At 44.5% G+C, this 13,008-nt stretch overlaps 1 protein-coding gene across 3 annotated transcripts in view; it reads right to left on the bottom strand.

The window, feature by feature from the left end:
* COL14A1 (collagen type XIV alpha 1 chain) overlaps nucleotides 1-13,008 on the bottom strand; it is a 195,452-nt gene that overhangs the window by 55,597 nt on the left and 126,847 nt on the right. For all 3 annotated transcript variants that reach the window (XM_074986728.1, XM_074986726.1, XM_074986727.1), the window contains 2 exons: nucleotides 7,454-7,531; nucleotides 7,091-7,177 (listed from right to left, as the gene is read on the bottom strand). In XM_074986728.1, coding sequence (XP_074842829.1) covers nucleotides 7,091-7,177; nucleotides 7,454-7,531 — 165 coding nt within the window. The remainder of the gene's footprint in view (nucleotides 1-7,090; nucleotides 7,178-7,453; nucleotides 7,532-13,008) is intronic.

Here is a 13,008-nt window from a genome sequence, read left to right on the forward strand (position 1 = left end):
ATTGAAACAGTGTTTCTGACATATCTAAACATATACAGCTATTTGGGACTGTCTGGCAAACACCATGCTTGAGAGATTTCAGTATCGGCAAGAATCCTTCCTTTCTCCTAAGTACATAAGGCAGATATGTGAGACTTAACACAGACTATTTTCTAGTTCCCCAACTAATACAAAGAAAACTTCAACAATGCATAGCTCAAAGAAACACATAGGATGTTTTCCTAGCTTACTGTAAGAGAATGCCAACAAAATTCTGCTCTTACTTATGGTTCTAAGGGAGCTTCTACCTCCAAATCCTTCTATCTTGGTGCCACTGTGATAACTGAGGGTACTCACACAGTTACTTTTATAAATTCTGTGATGGAGTGGGGGTGGGGGGTGTGAGTCAGGATGGATGTGTGTGAGACAGGCAGAGCAGCTCACAGGGCTAAGGAAGACCCCGTGGGGTTGTAACCTAAGCTGGCAGATAACACCTCTGACCTGAACAAAGAGCAGGGAGGAGCCAAGCGGGGTTTTGAAGCGGAGGCAGCAGTTAGAAGTTTGGGGGGGAGAAGAGTGGGAAGGCAGCTAGCCTGTGCTGAGGGGAAGCTAGACCCCAGATGGGGCACCCCTCGGGTTCCTCTCCCCAACATGGATTGGAATGACTTTCTCTGCCTGCCATATGGACACCTCTGTACTGAGCCTTGCCTCTGTCGACTAATAAACTTCCCATCCTACCTGCTGAGTGACAGTCAATCCTGCCTGCAGAGGGGGTGCAGTGCTTAGGGACCCCTGAACCCCATTACAAATGCCCAGCTAAAATATATTTTACTCACCATTTGCTAAATGACTAGATCACTGGTTCCTTCAAAACTTAGATACCTCTCCCGCAGTAGTAGTAAGCATCCTTCAGTCTACATGGACTGTGGATCGCGCCCTCCGTAGTTCCATTTGGGATCATCATTTGCAGCATCGACTGTGACTGTGAAGGCCCACACGAGAGTGACAGTCCTTGCTGCATCTGTTGCATGTGTAATGAGTGTCTGGCAGGTCCTTACTGTGCTTTCTGTGGGCTCACTTCTCCTCTGCTAGCTGTCTGATCCTCATCTCACCCTTCTGAAGGCCCTTGTGTAATTCCTGCCTCCATCTGCTGCGATCATCTGCCAGCTCCTCCCAGCTGACCAGCTCGATGTCTACCTCCCTGAGGTCCCTCTCGCAAACATCTTTGTAGCGCAACTGGGGGCGTCCAGAAGGTCTTTTGCCAGAGGCTAGCTCACCATACAGGATGTCTTTTGGGATCCTTCCATCATTCATCCTGTGGATGTGGCCAAGCCAGCGGAGCCGCTGCTGCCTGAGGAAGGTATGCATGGTTGGAATTCCAGCTTACTCGAGGACGATGTTGTTGGGCACTCTGTCCTTCCATGATATCCCAAGAATGCGCCTGAGGCAGTGCAAATGGAAGACATTCAGGCTCTTTTCCTGATGGGCGTACAGGGTCCAAGACTCGCTGCCGTAGAGGAGGGTGCTGAGGATGCAGGCCCTGTAGACTTGCATTTTGGTGTGGGTGTACAATTTAATGTTATTCCACACTCTTTTGCTGAGTCTGGACAGAGTTGTGGCTGCTTTTCTGATCCTCCTATTTAGCTCAGTCTCCAATGACAGGGTGTGAGTGATGGTGGACCCAAGGTAAACGAACTCGTGGACAACCTCTAACGTATAGTTGTCAATGCTGATTGATGGAGGTTCAGCAACATCCTGACCAAGTATGTTTGTCTTCTTTAGGCTGATGGAAAGCCCAAAGTCCTTGCATGCTTTGGAGAACTGATTCAGCAGCTTCTGAAGCTGGTCTTCTGTGTGTGATACGACAGCAGCGTCATCTGCGAACAGCATATCTCTGATGACGACTTCCTGCACCTTAGATTTAGCTTTCAGCCTTGCAAAATTAAACAGTTTCCCATCAGATCTTGTGTGCAAAAAGATGCCCTCTGTTGAAGATCCAAAGGCATGCTTCAGGAGGAGTGCGAAGAAGATCCCGAACAATGTCGGAGCAAGGACGCATCCTTGTTTGATGCCACTCCTGATTCTGAAAACATCCGATAATGTGCCATCATATTGGATGGTTCCTCTCATGTCTTCGTGGAAAGACTGGATCATCTTGAGTAACCGTGGTGGACAGCCTATCTTGTGGAGCAGATTGAACAGTCCAACCCTGCTGACAAAGTCGAAGGCCTTGGTGAGGTCGATGAAGGCAATACAGAGTGGCTTCCTCTGCTCCCTGCATTTCTCCTGCAGCTGCCTCAGAGAGAAGACCATGTCAATGGTAGATCTCTCTGCGTGGAATCCGCACTGTGATTCAGGATACACCCTCTCAGCAATCTTCTGGAGTCTGCTGAGGATGACGCGAGTGAACATTTTACCAGTGATGCTTAGGAGAGAGATTCCATGGTAATTGTTGCAGTCGCTTCTGTCTCTTTTGTTCTTATACAAGGTTACAATGTTAGCATCGCACCTATCCTGTGGAACCTCTCCCTCTCTCCAGCACAGGCACAGTAGCTCATGTAGGGGTTCCAGGAGGGTGTCCGTGGCACACTTGATTACCTCTGGTGGTATACCATCCTGGCCTGGGGCCTCTCCTACTGCAATGCTATTGACGGCTTTCTTCAGTTCGTCCACAGTTGGTTCCAGATCCAGTTTGTCCATTAGTGGTAGGAGCTCGACGGCATCGAGGGCTGTATCAACCACAATGTTCTCGCATGAGTGCAGCTCAGAGTAGTGCTCAACCCAGCGCTCCATCTCTTTGGCTTTGTCAGTGATGACTTCACCAGATTTGGATTTCAGAGGTGCCATCTTGTTCTGGGTGGGTCCTAATGCCTTCTTTTGATGCCCTCGTACATTTCCCTGAGATCACCAGAGTCAGTACTGGTCTGGATGCTGCTGCATAGCTTGAGCCAGTAGTTGTTGGCACAGGGCCTGGCTGTCTGCTGTACTGTTTTTCTGGCTGCTCTGAGTGCTTGCAAGGTACTCTGTCTCAGTGAGAGTTTGTACTCCAGGAGTGCAGCACACTACTTTTCGATGGCTGGAATCATCTCATCAGAGTTAGCTTCGAACCAGTCATTTGTGTTTCTAGCTCTTCTTCCAAACACCAACAAGGCTGTGTTGTAAATTGTATCCCTCAGATGCTGCCATCTGGATGTGACATCAGCACCCCCAGGGCTGCTGTGCAGATTCTCCTCGAGGGTCACTCTGAACTTTTCGGCTCTCTCTGAGTTTGCTGTCTTTCTGGCATCAATGCAGGGCCTTCCAGTTGGTTTAGAGTGGTACAGCTTCTTGGGTCTCACCTTGAGTTTGGAGCAAACTAGTGAGTGATCTGTATCGCAGTCGGCACTATGATAACTGCATGTTAGAAGGACGTTTTTGAGGTTATCACGTCTAGTGATGACCACGTCTAGTTGATGCCAGTGTTTCGAGCAGGGGTGTCTCCATGACACTGTGCTGTGGCTTGGTTTGGAAAAATGTGTTTGTGATGCACAGATTGTGGTATGTGCAAAGTTCGAGAAGACGCTGTCCGTTTTCATTCATTTTTCCCACACCGAAGTGGCCTAAGCAGGAAGGCCACGAGTCACGATCGGCTCCAACTCTTGCATTGAAGTCACCCAAAATGTACAGTTGCTCGCCAGCAGGTATTTGCGCTATGGCATCACTAAGCACATCATAGAACTTGTCTTTTACTTCTGGTGCGGCGCACAGGGTTGAAGCGTAAGCGCTGATCAGGTGGACAGGACCGGCGCGAGTTTGAAGTATGACCTGAAGGAGTCTTTCTGATCCGCCCACGACTAATCCCACCATTTGTAGAAGGGTGTTTCTGATGGCAAAGCCAACACCATGCTCCCTGGGTTCTTCTTGGGCTTTACCCTGTCAGAAAAAGGTGTAGTCCTTTTTCTTTAGAGATCCCGAATCTGCGAGTCGCATCTCTTGCAGAGCAGCAATGTCAACTTAGAGCCTCTTCAGGTCCTCATTGATGACAGTGGTCTTTCGGGTGTCGCTGATGTCCTGAAGATCTTCAGTCAAACCAGTCAGCATGGTCTGCACATTCCAGCAAGCAAGCTTAAAACTTTGATGGTTCCCTTTTCTTGTTGATTTTCTTATTGGTTTGCCTGGTGCTCAAATTTCAGTCACTTGTCAGGTTTGGGAACCTTAAGCCTCACGCACCCAGTGAGGCAGGTGAACTGTGGCGGGACAGTACCCTAGTGGCTGGGGGATGCCCAGCTTAAGGCAGGCTATGACTGTCCAGTGAGATGCAATGATCCCTCCCACTGTCGAAGGCAACCCCTGGCGCTCGTTCTCTACGCCAATCGAGCAAGAGCTTATAACTGGCATCTGTTACCTCCCGTGTTGGTTCAATGCTGTTAAGCGATGCTGGAGTACCTCTCCAGGTACGAGCCTGGGCAATTTTTTTGGGGGGATCCTGAGCTGCCCAGATGCCAGCGTCCCCCTCTCGGCTTTACTGATATAGTCCAAAGGAGAGGATAACCTCTACCTCTGGTACCAGCTGAGCTGCAGGAGTTGCCAGGTCAATGCCAGAAGCTGGCACAGAACTGCCTTAGAACTCCCCTCTGGACTTTCTGTCAGGGTTTACTCCCTTAGCCTTGCTCCTTCCCAGGATAACCCACAAGGCACTGGGGCACCTCTCCCATAAGTATCATAATATCTTAAACATTAGACATACAGGAAAAAAATGACAAAATGTAGAGAATAAAATGGGCTAAATTAATGTCAGTAAAATAGAGTAAACTAAAATGGCTGATTTTAGATAACCGCTAAATATTAATGTCCATCTGAAGTACTGTATTACTGAAAGGAAAGAAACAACATAGGTAGGACTTATCCTATAATATGCCATGGGCCTGTGTTCTCTAATCATATATGAGGCAATACCATTTTGATTCTCTAGCCACCATAACAGGCACAATCAGTGCAAGAAAAAAGAATGGTGGAAATAAAATGTCTATCCCTATTGACAAGAAGGATGTTTCTGTAAAGGTCTGGGGCCAAATACAACCAAGGAGTCATGGTAGGAATTGGTTTGATCCTAGAATCCTAACTGGAGTTAATTTCACTTGAATGCAAAACATCCCATCAGAGGAAAGGTGTTTGTTGAAAAGCATGCAGTGGTGACAGATCATTACAGCCCTTAGGGGCTAGTCCTGCAGTTCTTCCACACACCTGGCTCCCATTAACACCACTGAAGGACTACAGGATAAAAATCATATTGTCCATAAAATAGTGAGAATTTTGACTGGATTCCTATATCCACTTGAAATGAACTCTCCTGCCTAGACACAGAAAACATATTGAAGAACAATTCATTCTTGTAAGAAGATTAACCCCACAATGCTGTCAGGATAAGTGTCGGCTTGGATCTGCTGTGCATGTGTCTGAAGCGTGAGTTGAGCCAGCATCTAGTCTGATTTGTGCACTCAAGGCTTCTCAGAAAACTATTTCTCTTCGTGAGTTGACATTCTTTGCTTTATCACAACAGCTCTTCTCTCTTCCCCCTTTTCTCTGTCCCTCGCTGACATGACTGTATACCATCCATACCTCACTGTGTTCCCATAAATGTATCTATGAATTCCACACCTGAGTTCCGCATCTCAACCAATTAATATGAAAATCTCTACATCAGTTTAGTGACAGGGCAAAGAAGCTAATCATACAGATTTACACTGTAGATGTAAAAGAAAAAAAACCCACATTGAACAGTTATGTAAAATTCTTATTTTAGGGACACTGGGAAAACACAAATGGCATCACTGCAAACAAAATTTACCATTTCTAAGCTGCTAGAAATCAGTCCACTGAGGCCAAATTGTAGCATTTAGTCCAAAGATGGGCAACCTAGGCTAGTGAGTGGGCCGCACGAGGAGCCCTCCATCTCACTGCGCTGCAAGACTGTCGTCACCCAGATGACCTCCTGGGATAGGGTAGTTTTGCTATTTGCACTCCCACAACTAGAATTTGTGGGGTGTGCCAACTGAAGCACAGTAGTGCTTTGATTGGATACAGATGGAACACATGGCTCTCACAGTCAATATCGCATGCAGTCAGCATGCACCTCACTTCACGCACCTCTTCTTTACATATGTGTCACTTTGGTAACAAGGGGTAGGAAAAAAATCAACAGGATGGAAACCAGTGGAATGTGGCAACCCTGCGATGGGCAACAGTAAACAAAACGTCTTGTGGGCCACACACAGAAACCTAATAGGTCGCGAGTTGCCCACCACTGACTTAGCCACTGGCCTAAGTAAGAACACTGAAAGTTTACGGAGACCATGAACCATCATCTCCTCTGAGCAGCTTGATACAAGGGAGACTGTAGGTTGCACCATCTTTTGGAAGTGCAACCAACCTGCTCTGAGATCACGTGGAAGGAGTGCAGGGCTACATACACCTTTTGTGACCCTGTGTGGTCCAACAGCTCCACAGGAGGAACAGTCCCTAAATACCTCCAAACATAGAGACTGCAAAAATGTTTGGCTCTAACACAGGCCATGCGAGCTGGCAAAAGCTTCTTCCATCTTCCTACCCCACACCTTCTGCAACCTCCTAAGGTCCAGGCACAATCTGGCCTTTAATTCCTACATGTATTGTTACTGATTGATGATTTCAGAAAGCTAGATTTCAAGGTATATTTAAACAGCTACACTAGAAAGCACTCAGATAACACCATGACAGTTTAAAAAAGTGATAAATGGGTGGCATTTGCATGGCATATTTTTACAGAAAGAAACCAATTTCATATTATTATTATTTGCATTACCACAGCACCTAGGAGCCCTAGTTCATGGGTCAGCAACCTATTGCATTAGCTGCTGTACAAACACAGAACAAAACCAGTCCATCTTATTGCCTTGAGGCTAGGTTATGCCATAAGAATTTGCTTCACTTACAGAGTTCTTCACTAGCCAAGTGGAATGGATATGCATCTCTCTGCCAGCAATAATTTACCTGCAATAGTTAAATTAGTACTCCATGTCCCTTTTTCCCATCAAATAAAACTGAAGAATAGAGCACCTGGTACACTGGAGTACAAACATGAACAAAACCTTACCGGTGGTCCAGGAGGTCCAAGTGGTCCTTTGCTAAGTTCAGAACAGGAGCAAGAATGAGGAAGAGCTGGACAACTTTCTTCATCTCTCTGAGGAGAGAGCAAAATAGAAAGTTTGTATTAAAAATAGAAATCCAACAGCTGAGAATACACACATACATAGATCAAGACAACAAATATTAAAGGGACAATTCAAAGGCTCTGAAATAATTTAGGAGCACAAGACTTAAAATGAGACTCATGCTCCAAAGAGAAACAGGGTATCTTGAAAATTCCACCCATTGATTTCACAAGGAAAATTGGAAAAGTATTTGGTCTTAATGCAAGAAAAAATATACAATGGTAGTTTGAAAAAAGGGTTCTTACCAATGCAGGAAGTTCACAGCACTTGTCTCTATTGGCCCAGGAGGTGGTACAAATAATGTCAAACATCTGTAACTGGAACTGTTTAAAAATTAAGAATAAAAGGCAACATGTTGGTGGTATGTTCAATAAAAAGGATAGACATCACAAAGGGGGCCCATTGAGCAGGGCATGCAGGAGACTGATGACAGAGACAAATGAATAGATTTAAAGCAGCAAGTCACAAATACACTAACTTGAATATAAAGGTGGTGGTTGGGGGAATTGGGGTTGACTAACCCGTCCAAAATAACAGGCTTTAATTGGGACCAGCGTGGGCTTGAATGGCATTATGCCCACTCCTACTCTTGAGTTCCTGATTCAGACCCAAGTCACATATCCCAACCCCACACCCTCTGCTCAAAGGGGAATGAGGCTACAATCAAGGGCTGTTTCTGAAAACTAAATACAGGTTGCACCTCTCTAGTCTGGCACCCTTGGGATATGACTGGTGCCAGACAAGAGAATTTGCTCAACCATAGGAGGTCAATATTATCTTGCACATTACCAACACTTTCCCCACTTACTGGGCTCTTAGAAGACATTTAGGGGCAAATTACAGCTAAATAAAAGCACAGAACACTGAGAGTCAGGGCTGCTGGCTGTAAACAAACTTTATGGGACCATAAGAAACTTGGCCACACATAAGTGGTCATCCAGCTAACTAAGCTCATGCCGGATTATGGATGTTGCCGGATGGGAGAGTTCTGGATTAGAGAGATTCAACCTGTACCTTCTGTTCCTCACAGGTCTTGTGCTTATATTTACCGTGGAACCTTATGCCTCAAGAGTGGTGACGGGGGGGAGTTAGCCGGAAGAGGAGTGTCTCGGCCTCTTTACTGCTGGCAGACTCCTCTGCCAAGAGTGAAATCTTACATGGCTATGCTAATGAGCTGTATGAGTATGCAAATGGGAAGCCATTTGCAATTTCCAGAAACCCACTTAGCATAATTCTGCCAACAGTGGACCTGAAGACTGGAGCCATGTAGACATGGCCAAAGAGGAAATCTTAAAGGCCGTGTCTACACTAGCCCCAAACTTCGAAATGGCCATGCAAATGGCCATTTTGAAGTTTACTAATGAAGCACTGAAATACATATTCAGCGCCTCATTCGCATGCGGGTGGCTGCGGCACTTCGAAATTGACGCGGCTCACCGCCGCGCGGCTCATTCAGACAGGGCTCTTTTTCAAAAGGACCCCGCCTACTTCGAAGTCCCCTTATTCCCATCTGCTCATAGGAATAAGGGGACTTCGAAGCAGGCAGGGTCCTTTCGAAAAGGAGCCCCGTCTGAACGAGCCACGCGGCGGTGAGCAGTGTCAATTTCGAAGTGCCGCGGCCGCCCGCATGCAAATGAGGCACTGAATATGTATTTCAGTGCTTCATTAGTAAACTTCGAAATGGCCATTTGCATGGCCATTTCGAAGTTTGGGGCTAGTGTAGATATAGCCAAGAGGGTTTGCACACCAGGACAGATTCTAACTGCAAGGCTATGTCTACACTAGCCAAAAACTTCGAAATGGCCATGCAAATGAAATACATATTCAGCGCTTCATTAGCGTGCAAACTTCGAAATGGCCGTGCAAATGAAATACATATTCAGCACTTCATTAGCATGTGGGCGGCCGCGGCACTTCGAAATTGACGCAGCTCACCGCGTGGCTTGTCCAGACAGGGCTCCTTTTCGAAAGGACCCTGCCTACTTCGAAGTCCCCTTATTCCTATGAGCAGATGGGAATAAGGGGACTTCAAAGTAGGCAGGGTCCTTTCGAAAAGGAGCCCTGTCTGGATGAGCCGCGCAGCAGCGAGCCGTGTCAATTTCAAAGTGCCGCGGCCGCCTGCATGCTAATGAAGTGCAGAATATGTATTTCAGCGCTTCATTAGTAAACTTCGAAATGGCCATTTGCATGACCATTTTGAAGTTTTTGACTAGTGTAGACACAGCCCAAGAGTTTGCCATGGTGGCTCCTCTCACTACTGTACAATTTAAAATGATCCAGGAAATGCTGACTTAATACAGAAGTCATAGACTGTAAAATGATAAAGATACAAGAAAAATATACAACAGAACATAAATGAACTGGAGAAACAAAATGAAAACCCCTCCATTAAATGCATGGATAGGTCTTAGAAAGGTGCCTCCTGGAGACGATTCTATTGCTTCTCACCAACAAATCCTGTGTGGTCGTGGTGGTGGGTTTTTTTTGTTTTTTTTGTTTTTAATAATTCTTTCTTTTTGTTCTCATGCAGTGGTGAAAAACAAAAAGGGTCCCAATGGCACAGGAACAGATTTCAGAAACTTCACACTGTGGGTATGTCTACACTAAGGAGAAGATTGATACTGCCGCAATCGATCTTTGGGGTTCAATTTAGCACACCTGACAGGAACGTGCTAAATCGAACCCTCAGGGCATCCCGTTAACTGCAATGCTACTTGCTGCCTCAAGGTGTAAGGGAAGTTGACCTCCTACAAAGGGGTCATGCCAAAAATTCGACCTGAGGTAGGTTGACTCCAGCAAAGCAATTCCTGTAGCTGGAGCTTAGAATCTTAAATCAAATTTTTTTCTAGTGTAGACTAGCCCCATGTCACCAATAACGAAACAGTGTATAAACTGACTTAAGATTTTCCATAAAAAATTGCAACCCTCATTTAGAGAGCTGTATTTAAATAGACTAGTCCTTTCGCTACTCCCGAAGGGCCCGGTTCTGTGGGTGTTTGCCCATTTGGGTGGCTTTGCTCACATGATTGGTTCTACTCATCTCACATGGCTGGTAGCTCATGCGTATTGCTCTTAGCAGACATTCACATGAAGAGCTCCATGGACTTCAACAAAAATACTGTCTTCAGTAAAGGCAAGTGTGTATGTGGGCATTTGCTGGACCAGGACCTAAGTTTTAAAATTGAAATAATTCTCCTCCATGCTGTTGCTAACAGACTAATTTCAATCCTACACATTGTTTAAAGATTCCCCTGACACTGTTTCAGTGCCAGTATGGATGGGGTCAAACTATGATATTTTTGTGAATGGAAAGACTTACTTAAAACCAAATCATACCTAAGGATACTAAAATGAACTCTTTCTATCTTTCTCTCATATTGTAATATACACACATGCACCAATTCTTACACATCACATACATGCACTTCTACATATGCATAGGCACTCTTTCATTACCTCCCATTTAAACAATCCATAGATCCAAAGTGATAAAATATTCTGGTATACAATGAGGAATAAACAGAAACAGTTATCTAAACTGCTTTATTGTCTTAATTTATATACTGGATGAGTCAGTGTCCTGATTGAAATGTTATGTATGTGGGTTGAGTCTTCTGATTCAAGTTTTATTACTTAGCAAAGCTTTTTTTGCTGCTGTAAAAAAATTTATTCATAGCTCTCCGCATTCATAGTATTTTAGCTTCCTGATGCTCTAACCCTGCAAGCATGGTTAACATGGAGACAAACGAGTCTGCTCATAGCAATCTCAGTGAAGAATTGCAGTCTGAAGTTGTTTCAGTTTAGATAATCTTATTGCAATTTTCATTTTACAATCCACATACATTAACACAAAGAGTAAATACAGAAAAAAAAAGCATGTAGCTGTTACGAGGTGTTAGGTGAGCTCTAAACAAACAGGCTAGGGCAAAAATGAACAGTACAATTCACTCCCCAGTGGAGGGCTAACTTATGTGCTTAAAGATTACAAAGCTCCACTATCCTGTACTACACCTAAATCAATCTGGCACTTTTGTAAATTCTATCTGATATTTATATTCATAAGACCTAGTTCCTTCACATAAAGAGTGGCTTCAGTATTACTAGGCACTTACTTAGCAACATGGCCGTAGAAACTTTCAAGAGTTTCTCCTTACAACACTTTTATGAGATGTGGAACTATAAGTATCCCCATATTACAATGAGGAACTGAGGCAGAGTGAGACTAAGGCTCAGATTTTCAAAAATATTAGGTGCGTAATTCTCACTGATTTAAACTGAAAGGAGAGTTAGCTATCTAAATACCCTTGATCAAGCTCTAAGTGACTTGCCCAAAGTCATAGTATTCTGAGTCCCAGTCCTGTGCCTTTAACCACAAGGCCAACCTTCCTCTCTTAACAGAATACTCAGATAATTGCTACTCAGCATGAATAAGACAGTCAGACCTGGACCTTAAAAGCTGGTGACTGGACATTTTCTTGCTATTGTCTACAGGGACATTATACATGTACCAAACACACACCTATTAGGGAGCAATTATATAATATTATTAAGAAAAAGAATTATGTCTTGAGCTGTACGATTACAGTCCTACATAAGCTGCCATGTATTCCATATGAGCACAACTACATTTTTGAAGGAGTGGGTGGGTGGTCAAATGACTCTTAGATTCCTAGATTCCCAACAAAAGCCACCATTTCTTCCACTTTCCCCTTACAAAGACCTCTTTAATTCCAAACTTTTCTGAGTTTGCCTTTGTCTGATACTACTGGAATGTGGTTGTTCTGTTTAATTGTCTCCAGAGGCAGGATATTCAATCATTATTATCTATATGCCTGAGGCTCAATGAGTCTTTTTTCCCCCCACAGAAATCTATCCTCTGGGTAAATATATATTTTTACTGCACTTAGTTTTAAAATACAGTCACAACTAATACGTTTGAAATATGAACCTCAGGCCCATTCAAAGCAGCCTTGGGTTCAAGGTTCAGACAGTTCAAAGAAAATGTGCTGAGTTGAATGTATACTTGATAAGTTGATGTACTTCCATGTCCCACAAACTTTCCCCTCTGACAACAAAACCAAGCCATGGAATACAAATGGTGAAATCCTGGTACCACTAAAGCCAATAATAAAACTCATAAGCTGTGTCTACACTACAGAGTTCTATCAACAGATATCTTCCAACAGAACCTCTGTCTACAGAACACATCCACACCTAATGCAGGCTCCTCCTGTCAATGTCCTCTGTCAACTGAGGACCCCCAGTGAGCCTACACTATTTTTTTGTTGAGAGAATCTGTTGATAGAGGTGTTGTGCCTTGCATGGTCAAGACAGAGCTCAGCTGAGAAAACTGCTGTGTTCCGTTGACAGATTCTCAACAGAGGGCATTTGTAGTGAGGACAAACCCTAGTTTTGTCAACAGAAGGCCTCTGTAGTGTAGACCTAGCTATAGTGATCCAATAGGGCCATAACCTCATCCAAGGAGCATATCCATGGTAGAAGATTTGGTCAGATAAGGACAAATCTTAGATATTAACCGATTATTTAAAAAGGGAGCCCTCAGTCAGCATAAATCAGCACAGTTCCAGTGGCACCAAGGCATCTATGCCCATTTATACCAGCAGATGATCAAAGAGGGGTCCTGTGGCACCTTATAGACTAACAGAAAGGTATGAGCATAAGCTTTCGTGGGCAAAGACCCACTTCGCCAGATGCAGGTAGCGGAAATTTGCAGGGGTGGGTATAAATAGGCAGGCCGGAGCAAGGCTGGAGATAACGAGGTTAACCAATGTAATATATG

This window comes from Carettochelys insculpta, chromosome 2 (genome assembly GCF_033958435.1).
Source record: "Carettochelys insculpta isolate YL-2023 chromosome 2, ASM3395843v1, whole genome shotgun sequence".
NCBI lineage: Eukaryota > Metazoa > Chordata > Testudines > Carettochelyidae > Carettochelys > Carettochelys insculpta.